The following is a 16,431-nucleotide window of genomic DNA, read 5'->3' as shown; positions in this document are numbered from 1 at the left end:
TGGTGGAATGGAGGGTGGGGTGGGAGGGAGGCTGAAGAGGAGATATATGTATACGTAGGACTGGTTTAAGATGTTTTACAGCAGAAACTAACACAATATTATAAAGCATTTATATTCCAGTTTAAAAAATTGTTGGAAGTGGCCTACAATATAAAGATGTAACATCCAAAGGCAAAGTATGAAACTTGGTTTGTGTTTGAAAAATACAGTCATTTGGGGGATAATTCAGGAAATTTTAATATAAACTGAGCATGAGATGATAACTAGGGAATTGTTGATAATTACCATAGGTTTGATTGTGTTTGTGCAGGATGATGTCCTCATTCTTAGAAGATGTTAACTGGAATATTTGTGGGTGAAGTGTATACTGCCTAGAATTTATCTTGAAACAGTCCAGAAAGAGAGGATGGGAGGGAAATGAAGAGAAGAAAGTTAAAAGTGTTAAATCTGTGTGATTAGCAAATGAGTGTTCATTGTGTTTTTTTTCCAACTTTCGTGAATGCGTGAAAATTAATAATAAATTTAGGGGGAAAACAACAGGGACTTGGGAGTTGAGCTTGCTTCCTAGCTCTGCCACATGCTAGCTTGATAAGTCGTTACAGTTTTCTGAACTTTGGTTTTCTCATCTATAAAAAAAGGTTATAACAGTTTCTATTCCATAGAATTGTTGTAAAAAGAATATGTAGTGACACATGTGAAGCATGTGTATTTTACATATGCACTTCATTTTCACCTATTGTTGTAAAAATAATTACAAAGATAATTATTATCATTACCTATTACTAGATAATTAATGCTTTTTATTATAGGTATTATTACCTAATTTGTTAGATGTAATTTTGGCTTTTCAAAGTACTTTGGTAAATATTTTCTTTGAAGTTCACACTGAGACATAAGCAAAAATGGAAAAGTATTTATCACATCACTTTCTATTTAATATTACCTAAAATTTTTTACATATTGCACTTATTACACCAAAATAATTGGAAATAAATGTGCACTAGAATGAGATGAAAACGATTACCATGTTACTTTTCAAAAATAAACACCCAATCTTTAAAATACAGCTGTGGGAAACGCTCAAGAAATATGGTATATATAGAGTTGATTTAAAATGTTGTGTTTCTTCTGTAGTGCAAAACGAATCAGTTATATATATGCAAATATATACATACACAAGTATCCACTTTTTTTTAGATTCTTTTCCTACATGGGTTATTACAGAGCAGTGAGTAGAGTTCCCTGTGCTGTTCAGTAGGTCCTCATTAATTGTCTGTTTTGTATATAGCGGTGTGTGATATGAGCTTCCCTGGTAGATCAACAGTAAAAAATCCACCTGCAATGCAGGAGATGTGGGATCAGTCCCTGAGTCAGGAAGATTCCCTGGAGAAAGGAAATGGCAACCTACTCCAGTATTCTTGCCTGGAGAATTCCACGGACAGAGGAGCGTGGCGGGCTGTGGTCCATGGGGTTACAGAAGAGTCGGACACATGTGACTAAAAAACAAGAAAAGTGTGTGATACATATTTAAACAAAGATATTTTAAGCAGTAAAATATTTTAGTATTAATTTCCATGATCCAGTCATTTAATTTGAGAGACAATTTTCCACTGTCTTTTTTTCAAATTATCATGAGTTAGATGGTGACTCTGGTTTCTCATGGGATAGATAATTCCGTTGTATTCTGTTTATAACAAGACTTGTACATCAGATATAGGATATACTTATAAATCAAGATATATTAATACAATAGAAGGTCCTATTGATTTTTCAGCATCTTTCTGCAAGTTGCATTAAAACGGTGGAGGAAAGAATTAGGAACTCTGAGAGTCCACCACTGGCTGAGGTCTTGTTAAGGTCATCTATGGTGGTCATAATAATAATGATAACAATAACAGTAGCTTTCATTAATTGAAGGCTTACTATGTGCCAAGCATTATCTGTAGGCTTTATTTCTGATTATACTTTGTGCAGGTATTTCTGAGCTCAATTTTTCTTTTCTGACAAAACCAAGCTATTAATAACCACCTGCCCCTTCCAATGTGAGGGCCAAATGAGATAAGTGCATGTCCTTTGAAAATTGTAAAGTGCTCAACGAATGCAGTGTCATTAATTTCTGCTGAAATATCCATCTGGGAGCAAGCAGAGGGATAGATATTTTCATTCTTCTCTGTAAACCTTTGCTGGGGTGCCCTGGAAGTGCTGGAAACCTGTATTTGGAAGACAAAATGCATTTCTTTGGTGAAATTGAAAGGGACAGGTTGCTTATTGCCTCCCAACCTCCCAGATTTTGAATTTTCTTCCCCTTTATTCTTTTCTCTGTGTGCTCATCATTTGCAATTTTATAGAAGCCTATTATGGCTTCCTCTGAGAGTGGCAAGGGAGAAGAATATTTACCACCCAGGCTTGAGCCAGAGTGAAAATTTGTAAACAATAAAAATGCTGTATTTCAAATAAAGCATCATTTTTTTCCCCCAATGTCAGAATTTACCAGCTTTTTCTGATGCTAAACCACTGAATTAATCTCTTAGGAAAACACACAATTTGGAGGTTAAAATTTTTCAGCTGTTGGAACATTTCAGATGCCATTGATATTCTTCTCATGCCTGGACACCAAAGGGTGAAGTAATTAAAATGCAATGAGACAGTACGTGTCAAATAAAAAATGGTCCTCACCCACGTGTCCCTAGTACATCTCTGCTGTGTGTCACCCCAGAGTGAAGAATCATTGAGAGTCTTGCTTTTTATACAGTGATACTGAGTTACTACAACAAGAGAGACTTCGTAACAGCTGATTCATTCTACAATTTAAGGCATCCGTAAGGCCGTGGGGTGGGTTGTTTTTTCCCCTGCTCATAGCAAGGCAGTGATGCTTGTCTGTAGACTTCAAGAGCTGCATTTCTGAGGAGATCCATGGAGATTTTATTTCTGTCCAGGTGTCACAATGAATAGTCTGAGAATAATTTGACTGGTTCTTGCTAGAAACAAAGACGACAATGCAAATACATAAGACACCTCACAGTAGCAACCTAATTTTTTTTTTTTTTTTTTTTTTTAGTTTTAAATGTCATCAGTCAGCAGAGATAGTTTCTTCCTAGAGTGCAATGAGATCCATCATTTGTATTGTCCTGGGGTCCCAGTACGAATCTCGGCAGGTGCTAGAAACAGTATTTCAGAGTCAGGCTACTGAGTTAATCCAAACTGCAAACTGTTATTCTCTCAGGAGACACGAGCGGGAGAAGAGGTGGACTGAGAGGAATGAGCATAATCCTCAGGCCTGTTGGCATTTGTGGCCTCTGACCTTGTTCACCTGGGAAATTGTACTCAGAGGTTGTACAGTTGTGATAACTCTCTGCTGTTTACCCAAAACCAGGACGAAGTGGCAGCTCTCCTCTGTTATCTTTGGAAAGACCGATTATGTGGATGTGTGTGTTAGTCACTCAGTCATGTGCAACTCTTTGTGATCCCATGGACTGTAGCCTGCCATGCTGTTCTGTCCATGGGTATTCTCCAGGCTCTTGAATGGGTTGCCATGCCCTCCTCCAGGGGATCTTCCTGACCCAGGGATTGAACCCGGGTCTCTCCTGCACTGCAGGCAGATTCTTTACTGTCTGAGCCACCAGTGAAGCCCAATTATGGAGATACTAAGACCCTAATTATGAATCCAAATTTAAAATGGGTGTATTCTTTGACTGTGAAATTCCACATCTAGGAGTTTATTTTAAGGAGGTAATCAGAAGAGTATACAAAGGATTATGTCATAGTGGTTTATAAAATTTTTTATGATATTAAAAAAAGGAAAATAGTATAATGTCTGTCAACTAGGAGACTGGTTAAATACATTGTGGTTAACTGAATTGTACAGATATTAGAAACAATGGTATAAATTAATGTTAGATTTAATTAATATTAATTAGCATCAACATTAAATTAATAACTTAATATTATTGCATGCAACCCACATTGTAGAACTGAAGAATTCCATGTCACTACAGTGTGTGGTTGGGTGTGTGTAACCACACAACTGACAGACTAATCACCAAAATGCAATCAGCAGTCCCCTCTACGTGACATAAATGTGACTTTTATTTTTTTCTTTATGTTTTGTCATTGTGTAGACATTTTATAAAGATCATGTGGTCACTTTTATCATTGAAAATCATTTTTATTCAGAAAAATTATTCTTTCTGCAAAGCCCACACTATTTCTTAATTATTTGCTGACACGAGGGCATGAGTTCTTCCGTTTGGCAAATGATGTATTGGTTTGTGAAGGAGAGAAACCTATGAAACAAGACAGTGTGTGTCTGCCAAAAGCACCTGAGAACTTGGGAGCCATGAGACACTCAAGCCTAAGCCCCAACTTTATCAATACCATGTGAAAAAATGTCTGTTTTCTGTCCACAAAGCGAAGGTTGTAATCATTGATTTATTCCTGCATGAGATGTGAAAAGTATCCTAAAGTGTTACTGCATTTCATTTTCCCTCTGCCCTGTGATGCTCACCACTGGACGGTAACATCTCTCTTTTTCAGATGAGGAAGTAATACCTCTGTTTCTTCATCTGTTAACCGTGAAGAGATATCATATGTCCCTCCAAAAGAGTTCTTGAGGAAAATAAGTAAATTCATGCATGTAAAATGCTTGAAATAGCATTTGGTGAATGCTCAATCATATGAGCTGTTTTTTCTAGAGAAAAATATTATCAGCATCATCGCCATTATTAAGCAGTTTAAATATTTTCACAGGGATCAGATGACTATCCTCTTTTCAAATCATCCACTGAAACTCTGAAATGGCAAAGCTGTCCCCAGTCTTAACTGCAAAACTAAAAGCCTGTGGCAGGACCACTTAGAGGTGAAGTAATTAATTAAAAGTTTCACTTGATATAACTATCAAGAAGTATAAAAATTGTATCCTTTATAGTAAATCTGTAACTGATCTGGAGAGATAAGTTATCTAGGGAAATATAATCCCTGCTTCTTTCTGTAATTGAAGTGAAGAGAAAACAAATCCATATGTTTGGTGCATATGGCTAAGCATTTAGCAGCCTTAGTAACATTTCTTCTTACTAATTAAGAAAAAGAAATAGGATTAAGAAGACATAAATTATATTGCTAATTACATTATCTATACAATGGCTTTCCATGCTGTCATTCAGCCTCATACTTTAAAAGAATATTATTGATATGAGACAATGTTCACAGTGTATATTATAATTAAATATTGGCAGGCTACAAAGCAGCGTATAATTACAATAAAAATAATAATAGAAATAAATAATAATAGTATTTGTTGAGCAGTTTACGTGTGACAGGCACTGTGCTGAGCACGGTATGTGCATTTTGTTATTCTCTTCCCAAAACAACCCTAGGAGGTAGGAACTGTTATATTAGCCCCATTTTACAACTGAGCAATGTGAAGTGTAAATAACTTATTCAGGATCCATCTGAGAATGTATCAGATGTGTTGAATCAAAGATGTGTTTGAATCCAGATGTATTGAATGCAAGATTAAGGCTTTTAATCACTATATGATGTGAGTGTGTCTGTGTAAAAAAAGGTGAAAGAATGTGGAGGGAAGAGTTGAGGGGGAGAGGAGGAGAGAGAGAAGAGGAGAAGGCAGAGGAAGACTGCGATGCAGTTTTAAGATTGTGTCGATCTTCCTGGGGATGACAGGTCTCAGTGGCATGACCTGCTTTGCCCTCTGCAATGGGAAAACACTTTTCATTACGGTCTTTCGAAGTCAACTTCCCATCATTGCTGAACCCAGCTTTATACAAAACTAGCTCTTAAGATCAGCCTCCTGAGTTTTAGAAAAAAGATATTCTCCCCTAAAATTGGAATGATGTCTCCCACGGGCTGTTCTGGCAGTGAAGTCCTCCCCAGCGGAGATCCGCCAGCCCCCGCCAGGGAGCGGGTGGACCTCAGCCACCTGTCAGCACGCAGCTGGAGGGTGACCTCTGGGTGACTTCCAAGAGTGCTTCCATGGAAACATGGACGTTGACCTGGTGTTACCTGGATCTCTGGTACAGAGCTGCCCACTCTACCTGCCCTCTTTAGAGGGAAGGCTTTAGACCAAGCCCCAGTTAATCAGTAGTTTTCAACTACTGTCTTCAGGATACATGACACATGTTGTTCAAATACAAGGCACCACTGAATGGATTTACCCAGGTTTTTTTTTCGGTGAAACTCAAAATATTTTGATGGGAAATAAAGGCCCACAGTAATCTCTGATCTCCGTAATAACTATTAACCTCATTACATTCTAAGGCAGTTCTGAGCAATGTGAGATCCTTGTGTATCTTTAGTTTCTGGCCATGCTGTTTTCCCACTCAGGTCAGCGTATCAGCTGGCAGGACATTATATTACTGTGGGGACAACCTTGAAGCATTACTAATTTATATTTTAAAATTACATTTATTTGCCAGTTTTACTGTTAAAGTGTTACAGCAGCATTCACATTATGCATGCATTTAACTTATGCAAATTCCCATATCCATTGATATAGCAAAAGTCCTGCAAAATTACATTTTCCTATGTGCTTCTTTAGAAAGCTTATTGTGTACAGATTGCATTTATAAATAATACTCCAGATCCATACTGCGTGTGTCTCACTGTGCTTTATGGGCAATTTAAGGAAATTCCTAGGGTAATTTGGGCCCTAACCATTTTTTGCTTTAGGCAACAGCTCCCCTCGGCCTCCCACCACCACCACTATCTTAAGATGAAATTCCACTGTGTTTATAACAAATTACTTTTGACACTTTTCAGTGGTGGCCTGGAATCCACAAAATGCTATCGGCTGGTGTTTAAATATTATTCATGACTAGTTCAAGGTAGCAGCTGTTTTTTCTTGGTTTGAATTTGTGCCTCTCCTGTCATCATCTGTTAATATTGCATGTCCATCCCCACGGGTACGAGACACAGCATTACTCTAAAAATATACTTCCTTTTCCACTGGGCTCTTTGAGTAGTCTGAAGACTGGTTTAGCTGCCTGCTTTTGTTTTGTATAACTAGTATTGGGCAGTTGAGGATGATAATAGTTACACTGACATCAGATACACTTGGACTTGTTTTTCTTATACAGATTATAGAATCGTCTTTGTGTGACTTAAATCTGATTTTGTTATTCTTCCATCCTTAAAATTGTTCAGGAACTCCCTGTTACCCAAAGGATGAAGTTTAAATTTCATATAAGCATGACTTAATCATGTCTGTGTGTTCTTGGCTGCTTCTCCCAGCATTTCTCTCCCTTGCATACTCTGTGTTCTAGTCAACCCAGCTCTTCACATTGCTGAGTCATGCCTGGGTTTTTCACAGCTCTAAGCCTTTGACCCTGCTGTGGTCTCTGCCAGGAATGCCTGTCATTGTTCCCCTGCTTTTGATGGGTTACCTCTTAAGCACGGTGATCCAATATCACTTTCTCAGTAGTGCCATCTTTGGCTTCCTGACTAGGCTTAGTCAGGAAGTCAAAGTCACACCTTTATCTTACATGTCCTCATTATGTTGTTATACCTTGACTGAGGCAGTTACCATATGTACCATCCTCTATCAGTCTGTGAGGGCACCAAAAGCAGAAGCAATGTTTTATTTAACCTTTGTAAGTCCAGGACCTGGCATGGCACTTGAAACATGGTAGCTCTGTAAATCCTAGGTGAATGAATAAATGAATGAATACATAAACACAAGAGACACAGTCTTAGAACTCAGTTGGCCATAGGTGTTTTTGACCAGGGCTTCCACAGAGAAACTGCAGGGGTTCAGTGAATTTCCTCTAAAATAAATGTTACGTTGTGATTGAACCTGAGTGTGGATATTTGTGCACTTTTATCTGAGCAGCTGGTCCACGTGTCCATCATATTCCCATTTGTGATGTCACAGCTGGGTTACTGCTATAATTCAATCTCTTCGGTAAACTAAGGTCCATCTTTTTTCAATTTCATGACTAAAACAAACAACCAACAAATCCCGGGAAAAGGGGGGTTTTGAGAGATGTGCAAGTGGGCACGAGTGTCCTTGAAGAATGAAGTCAACAGGACTGCCTTGTATCCGTCTTAAGAGAAGGGGATGCTCAAAATATCCATACTTGGAAATTTTATACCTCAGTAGCATGCAGTGCAAGCCCAGAGGCTTAGTTCATTCACTGTCTTATTCATTGTGGAATTTCAGAATGACGGGGGTATGGGTGGTGACAAATGATTTGAATTCGTCTCTCTTCCTGTTGAGTCATTTCCCCAAACAATCTCTCCATGATGTTTAGAGTGCCAGGGGAAGCAACATTAGTTTGTGGATTCCTTGTTATTTGAAACCCTTAGCTAAATTATAGTACCACTGGTTGTGGGTTTTTCTTTCTTTCTTTCTGGCCTCATAAATTTTCCTTATATTTTCAATGGGGTGAGTTATTTGCCGTTGGCTTTCATAATCTGGTGTTTGTGCAGTATCGCTGGCAAAAGTTAATATGTGCTTCTCGCTACCCCAGGGATTCCTGTAGCTCCATCATGATAGAATTAATCTATAAATGTGGTCTCTAAAAGCACCCCTGGGCCTGACTCTTTGAATGAAAGGCAGAGTGGAATGGAAGGAATCTCTTGGCATCATCATCATTATCTAAATGGATGCAAATGCAGCAGATTGAAAACACTCTTCCTTACCAGAAATGATAAGAATCAAAAGGCCTGCTATTTGCATGTTTAATTGTAATGGTGCATTGAGACCAAGTTTCTGAGTGGGGGTTATGAGTGCTTCATAGAAGGTAATTGGCCTCCACGTTAATTTTTGCCATCTTGTTGGGTATTACAAGAGGATGAGGCTTTCTAAACGTGCCCCTCCAACTTGGGAGGCTGTTTTGGCACATTAGGAAAAAACATGGCATACTTCAAATGAGCCAAGTTACATTAATCCCCTTTCTGGTTGTTGTTCAGGTCAAAGGGCCATCTGTCCATGGAGCACATAGTAGCTGACTTTTTTTGAGCACATAATTGTTTCAGGCACAGTGCTAAGCTCTTAATATACATGTTTCTTATTTAACTTACACATCCCTATGAGGTAGGTTCTGTTATTATTCCCATTTTACAAGTAGGAAATGTGAGACAGAAACAAGTAACTTAGCTAAATTCACATATTAAATGATTAACTTAAGATACAAACTCATATCTGTCTGACTCCGAAGCCACAGTTGTTGATATGTAGAACAATTTGTTTTTCTATCACCAAAGCATTCATTTATTTATCAACTCACTGATTCATTCAACAAATATTTATAGAGCACCTGTTATATGTGAGTTGCTAAGTATAAAGAACAAAGTGAAAGCAAGCCAGATTGTCCCTGCCTTCAAAAACTTGCAATCTCTATAGAACGTGCTGGAAAGATCCAGAAATGAAATTCCATTGTTTTTTTATGCAAATATCAACAGCATCATTCTTGCCTTCTTCTTCCTCATCAGTATTGTCATCATTACCTGAGTTGCTATTTATTGAGCCCTTAATAAATATGCCAGGTCCTATATTGGGTACCATTTACCTCTGCCAAACCTTTGAAGTAAGTGTGGTCACTGCCACAATATGGTTAAAGAAACTACAGCTGATGGAGCTCCTTTGCCCAAATCACATGACTAGTAAGTGGCAGAGCCAGTGCATAAACTCAGAATTTTGTTGTTATTTTGTTGTTTAGTTGCTAAGTTGCATCCAACTCTTCTGTGACCCCATGGACTGTAGCCCACCAGGCTCCTCTGTTCATGGGATTTCTCTGGCAAGACTACTGGAATAGGTTGCCATTTCCTTCTCCAGAAGATTTTCCCAACCCAGGGATTGAACTCACATCTCCGCATTATATTAATGGCAGACTCTTTACTACTCTGCCACCAGGGAAGCCCCCAAACCCAGAACTATCTTATTGGAAAACCTTGTATTTTAATAGCAATGTCACCTGAGGATTCTGAGGTTACTCTAACAGCGTATCTGAAGATTTTTTAAGGCCACAATGAAAACAATGGGGATAAAAACCCTTGAAGTGAAGTCACTCAGTCGTGTCCGACTCTTTGCGACCCCATGGACTGTAGCCTACCAGGCTCCTCCGTCCCTGGGATTCTCCACGCAGGAATACTGGAATGGGTTGCCATTTCCTTCTCCAGGAGATCTTCCCAACCCAGGGATCGAACCCGGGTCTCCCGTATTGCAGGCAGACGCTTTACCATCTAAGCCACCAGGGAAGTCCTAAGAAACCCTTAGTGAATAATAAAAGCTCCTGTGTACTGAGGGCTCACTTTTGCCAGGCACAGTTCTGGGAAGTGTTCATAAATGCCCTCCTTTAAGCATCACAGTATCCTGCGGGTGGATCAGGTTTGTGCTTGTTTTCTGTCTTTCAGATGAGTAACTGAGGCTCAGAGAGATGGAGTAACTTGCCCAACGTCCACACACAGTAGGGGTGATGCTTAAGCCCACATCTGATTAACTCTAAGCCCCATTTCCTGGGAGAAATTCTCCTTTTTAGGAAGAATCCAGATAAAACCCTCAAAAAAGCAACCCTAAAGGATACAGACTGCTGGCTACACTCTTTTCTTAACAAGGACATCTCATCTCCAAGACCCACATGACATTGTTTTTCCCCTATTTAAAAAATACCCTTGTTTTTCCTTCTTGCTTCATGGGAAGATGGTGTGTGTGTGTGTGTATTTGTTGTTGTTGTTCAACTGACGGATTGTGTCCAACTCTTTGCGACCCCATGGACTGTGGTACACAAGGCCTCCGTGTCCTTCATCATCTCCCAGATATGTTTAAGACTAAAGCAATAGAAAGTGGAAGAGGATGCTCAGAAGTGAAGGGATTGTAGAAAACTCTGGAAAGCCAAGAAGATCTAGAGGCTCTGGGGCCTGGCTTTGTGCAGCTGTTGAGAGCTCACCTCTGGAGGGCTAAGGTTTGGCATTTTATGGGAGGAGAGCCTCTGGCTAAATTTAGTTGAGCCCTTTCACGTTGTACAGTGATGGGCAAGAATCCTGCCTCATAACAGCTTTCCCTGGGTATTGCTGAGTTTCAGATTCTGATTTGGCTTCAGAAGGCTGGGAGTCACACAGAACATGCCAGAAGGACTGGCTTGAAAAGAACAAGATCATTGATTAGGTTCCTGTCAGGCAAGTGCCTTGCATTCGTACCTTGTTTAACCTTCTCGCCTGCCCAGCAAAAGGGCATTTTTAAGCCCTTTTCACAGTCTACATGGAACTTGCTTCAAGATTGTACAGCTAGTATGAGATAGACCTGGGATTCAGCTCTGAGATTAGATTATAAGTACAATTTACCTCTCTCTTCAGAGTCCAGGGAACAGCAGTAATACTTTCTGGTTAACCATGGCTGCTGTCTGATGTCCTTATCTAGATCACTGATCCATGGGTTTTCTCCCTCATTAAGGCCTCCACCTCTCCTTTGTTTTGGCCCCTTTCTCATCACCAGTCTGCACTGGACATGCAGATAGGACTTGCCATCCCTCCTTTCTAGGGGATCTCCACTCCAGCTATTCCTTACACATTTTATAGCCAGATCATCTTAACCGCAATGGACGGTTCACCTAAGACTGAATGGGTGGTTCACCTGAGAACAGTGAGGCGAGATCTGTTGAAAGCTTTGTCCAGACAATTCTGATGGTTACTCAGAATTTCATTCTGTTTATTGTAGCCACTCCCCAAACTCCTTTCAGTGTTCAAATGTTGTCAAGTACTAAGATGCGTGGAGAGGGCTTGCTGGTAGTTACTTTTAGGAGTAGAAGCTACAGAAGTGTCCAGAGAAAGGCCATAAAAAATCTGGGGTTATGAGGGAAGCCAAGACATGAGTTAGCAAAAGCTGCTAAGTGATGGAAAGAGACAGAGGGGTTCAGTGTAATGACAAGGAATCCATGCGTTCCCACTGCTGATAAACCAACCTACTGCTCTCAATCCTGAATAGCTCTCCAGGAAATTCTGTTCCATCTTTGGGACATGTTTGGGAATGAGATAAATGTCATATTATATATTGTTAACATATTATACATTAAAATTAATTTATATATTATACACATATAATGATACTTCTATATATTATGCATAACAGTGTCCAGTTCAGTTCAGTTCAGTCTTTCAGTCGTATCTGACTCTTTGTGACCCCGTGGACTGCAGCATGCCAGGCTTCTCTATCACCAACTCCTGAGGCTTACTCAAAGTCATGTCCATCAAGTCAGTGATACCATCCAACCGTCTCATCCTCTGTTGTCCCCTTCTCCTCCCACCTTCAGTCTTTCCCAGCATCAGAGTCTTTTCTAGTGAGTCAGTTCTTTGCATCAGGTGGCCAAAGTATTGGAGCTTCAGCTTTAGCATCAGCCCTTCCAATGAATATTCAGGACTGATTTCCTTTAGGATGGACTGGTTGGATCTCTTTGCAGTCCAAGGGACTATCAAGAGTCTTCTCCAATGCCGCAGTTCAAAAGCATCATTTCTTTGGCACTTAACTGTCTTTATAATCCAACTCTCACATCCATACATGACTACTGGAAAAATCATAGCTTTGACTAGACAGGCCTTTGTTGGCAAAGTAATGTCTCTGCTCTTTAATATGCTCTCTAGGTTGATAACAGCTTTCCTTCCAAACAGTGTCCATGTCACTGTTAATTATAACATTGAAATTTTTAATGTGCATTGATTAGGATTGATTGAAGAAATTATGGTCCACTTACACAATGAAACACTATGATACAATTACAAATTATTATATGGAAATATATATTAATATGGAAAGATAAACATGAAATACTTTAAGATATAGACTAAGCTGTGAAATAGTATCTACTGCTGTTATTATAAGATCTCCAAGATATATTAATTTTTAAAATATACAAAAGACCTAAAAGTGATATGTGTGTTTATATATACATATACATATAACATGTGTATATGTATATGATTTATATATATATAATTTTGTACATATGTGTGCATATACATATATGTAAAAGAGTATACATAATGTGGCCCCATTTGTGATTACTCCATTTATGCCCTGATACCCAAAATAGTTTTATGTACATTTTTTATTTTTTTTTTCATTGTCACATGTCACTTTATTGAGGAATTTGTGATGCTAAAGGATGTACATTTAGAATTGAATCAGTTCAGTTCAGTTCAGTTCAGTTGCTCAGTCGTGTCCGATTCTTTGCGACCCCATGAATCGCAGCACGCCAGGCCTCCCTGTCCATCACCAACTCCTGGAGTTCACTCAGACTCACATCCATCAAGTCGGTGATGCCATCCAGCCATCTCATCCTCTGGCGTCCCCTTCTCCTCCTGCCCCCAATCCCTCCCAGCATCAGAGTCTTTTCCAATGAGTCAACTCTTCGCATGAGGTGGCCAAAGTACTGGAGTTTCAGCTTTAGCATCAGTCCTTCCAAAGAACACCCAAGACTCATCTCCTCTAGAATGGACTGGTTGGATCTCCTTGCAGTCCAAGGGACTCTCAAGAGTCTTCTCCAACACCACAGTTCAAAAGCATCAATTCTTCAGCGCTTAGCTTTCTTCACAGTCCAACTCTCGCATCCATACATGACCACTGGAAAAACCATAGCCTTGACTAGACGGACCTTTGTTGGCAAAGTAATGTCTCTGCTTTTGAATATGCTATCTAGGTTGGTCATAACTTTCCTTCCAAGGAGTAATAGAGTAAAATTAATAACATACTCTGGATGGCTATATGCCAAAATATTAACATTGGTTTAGTTCGTGTCTTATAATTTTCTGTGTACAGTCCTTTTGTCTTCTTCAATAAGTTTATTCCTATATATTTAATTATTTTTGTTGTAATGGTGAATGGGGTTGATTTCTTAATTTATTTTTACAGAAATTATTTTTAAAGAATCTTAGATTTAGAAAATGCCTTCAAATGATCAGATTCAACTTCTTCATTTCATAGAAAAAAAAGTGACTAACTTAAGGCTTAAGTTCATTTCAAGCCAAGACCCAGACTCACCTTTGAGAACCATGTTCTTTTTCCTTTTCCACTTGGGACAAGTTTTCTAGGAAAAAATTTTTTAGTCATTCATGTATATAGATTTTTCTTAGGCCTGTCTCACAAAATCTTCAGACTTGTACTCAATATACTGAATTACAGCTTTGGCCTGATTGAGAATCAGTAACATGTAGATTTAAAGTTAAATATAAATGCAAGGTAATTTATGCTCACGTGGGCAATAGTGCCATAAGATAGGAGGAGTAAGAACAAAATAGAGGCCTCCCTCAGTATCTGTGGGGGATTGGTTCCAGAACTCTTGGGAAAACTACAATCTGAGGATGCTCAAGTCCCGTATATAAAATGACATAGTGTTTGCACATAACCTACACACACCCTCCTATTCATCTCTAGATTACTTATAATATCTAATAATCACAAATGCTATGTAAATACAATGTAAATGCAAAATAAATAGTTGTCCATTTGTGGCAAATTCAAGTTTTGCTTTTTGGAATTTTCTGTAAAAATACTTTTGGTCCCCGGTTGGTTGAATCTGAGGATTTGGAGCTCACAGATATGGAGGGCTGACTATTACCATGAAGTGTAGGAGGACTTCATGGAAAGGCAAGGTGAGAAGAGCTTTCCCCCGCCCCCTGCCCCATACACAGGATACACTCTCAACAAGCATCAAAGGCATTGACAGAGAAAATAATGATCACCATCAGGGCCACTGTGTACATCTCTGCAGGTTGCACTCTTTACATCTAGAATTAAGGAGACCATTACATTAGAGACTTACGAGACATTATGTGATTGATGCCTCCCTGAAGATGTACAGTGTCCATTCTGTACTTTGGGACCAGTGAACACATCAGGAGAGGACCTTGAGATTACCATTTTAGGACAAATAGATTTTTTTGTGATTTATTATCTCTGCTGTGCTAATAGTGAAAAAATTTTTTATAATATCTGCAGTGAATGTATTTGAGAGAAGATTAAAATAAACACCAATTAAAGATATTCAGATTTCTCTCTAAAATAAAAGAAGCTGTCTTTTTTGAAAAAAAAATTCAGTGAACCTTCGGTGTACTCTTAGGCATATCAAGTTTATTTCTGTTGAAATTAATCAGATTTTCTCAAAGCATTTCCTGGGAAATATGAAACCAATTATACCCACACTGATGAAAATGTTTTTCCCACATTGGTCAATATGAATCAGCTTATTCTTTCGCTTCATTGCTTAAGATAATTACTTGTGTTTGTGAAGAATGCCTCCCTTACCTAGAAATTTCCAAGGCAGAATTTTAAACTGAGTATGATACAATTACCCTCCAGTTTCATGCAGAACTTTAGGAGTAAAGTTTGAATTTAAGAAGCCAGAATGCAGTATTTATTTTTAAATAAAAAGGGAAATTCTTCCTCTTCCTGTTTTGCTTTCCTTTTCCTCTTGCTCTTCTTTCCTTTTCCTTTCCTCCCTGGCTTGAAGTCAGCATGGTGGCTGAGCAAATAAATAGATAAGTATACTGAGGATAATGGTAGCCAAATTTCTCACTGCCAGAGAAGATATTGACAAATGCAGAAGAAAGAAGGTTAGAAAGAACCCAGTGGTGTTGGTTTAGAACTGAAGATAGCAGTATACACTTGTGATTTTATAATATATTTATATACACAGAGGGATATAAATATGTTTAAATGTATGTGTGTATACACATATGTGTATGTGTATATATACATATATTTTCTAGTTCTGTCTATTGAGAGCCAAAAAGCAATGACACCCTAGGAGCAGTGAGTACACTGAGTATTCAGATCTTGGTACTTAAATATCCTCCTTTCTAAAATGAACCGCTGCTTCTTGGACAAATAGCCAATTCCAAGGTTTGGAGACAGGAAATGTTTAAGATGAACCTGAAATATCTTACTGTGTCTGTAGGTAAGAATATACAAGAGCCAGCTTGAAGGAGATCCCACATAGCAAATAGGGGCATTTTGAGCATGAAAATAAAGATGGTACCAAATTATCAGTGCAAATCCATTGAATAAATTGGAAATCTATGACACAATACTGAGTACTTCTTCTTCTTCTTCCTTCTTCTTCCTTCTTCTTCCTTCTTCTTCTTCATCGCTTCAGTCGTGTCCGACTCTGTGCGACCCCATAGACGGCTGCCCACCAGGCTCTGCCGTCCCTGGGATTCTCCAGGCAGGAACACTGGAGTGAATTGCCATTTCCTTCTCCAATGCATGAAAGTGAAAAGTGAAAGTGAAGTTGCTCAGTCGTGGCCGACTCTAGCGATCCCATGGACTGCAGCCTACCAGGCTCCTCCATCCATGGGATTTTCCAGGCAAAAGTACTGCAGTGGGGTGCCATTGCCTTCTCCGCAATACTGACATAAAAAATAGTAAGTAATGAGGGAATAGAGGTGGGAATTCAGGTGGGAGTCTTTAATGGATGCTAATGATGGTGAGTG

At 39.0% G+C, this 16,431-nt stretch overlaps 1 protein-coding gene across 10 annotated transcripts in view; it reads left to right on the top strand.

Annotated features, from left to right (window-relative positions):
• The window catches only part of LOC129634852 (uncharacterized), a 103,606-nt gene that overhangs the window by 45,580 nt on the left and 41,595 nt on the right, over positions 1-16,431 (top strand). The window contains exon 3 of one of the 10 annotated variants that reach the window (XR_008705947.1): positions 16,095-16,362. The exons of 8 other annotated variants lie outside the window; for them this stretch is intronic. Coding sequence is in view for 1 of the 2 variants with exons in the window: in XM_055557227.1 (XP_055413202.1) it covers positions 4,747-4,818 (72 nt within the window). In the remaining variant the exon portion in view is untranslated. Of the gene's footprint in view, positions 1-4,746; positions 4,852-16,094; positions 16,363-16,431 lie in introns of those variants that run through there. One more of the 10 variants, XM_055557227.1, reaches the window with a different exon arrangement.

This window comes from Bubalus kerabau, chromosome 20, assembly GCF_029407905.1.
Source record: "Bubalus kerabau isolate K-KA32 ecotype Philippines breed swamp buffalo chromosome 20, PCC_UOA_SB_1v2, whole genome shotgun sequence".
Lineage (NCBI taxonomy): Eukaryota > Metazoa > Chordata > Mammalia > Artiodactyla > Bovidae > Bubalus > Bubalus kerabau.
Note: the sequence above shows the minus strand (reverse complement) of the source record. Positions and strands in the feature narration are given on the sequence as shown.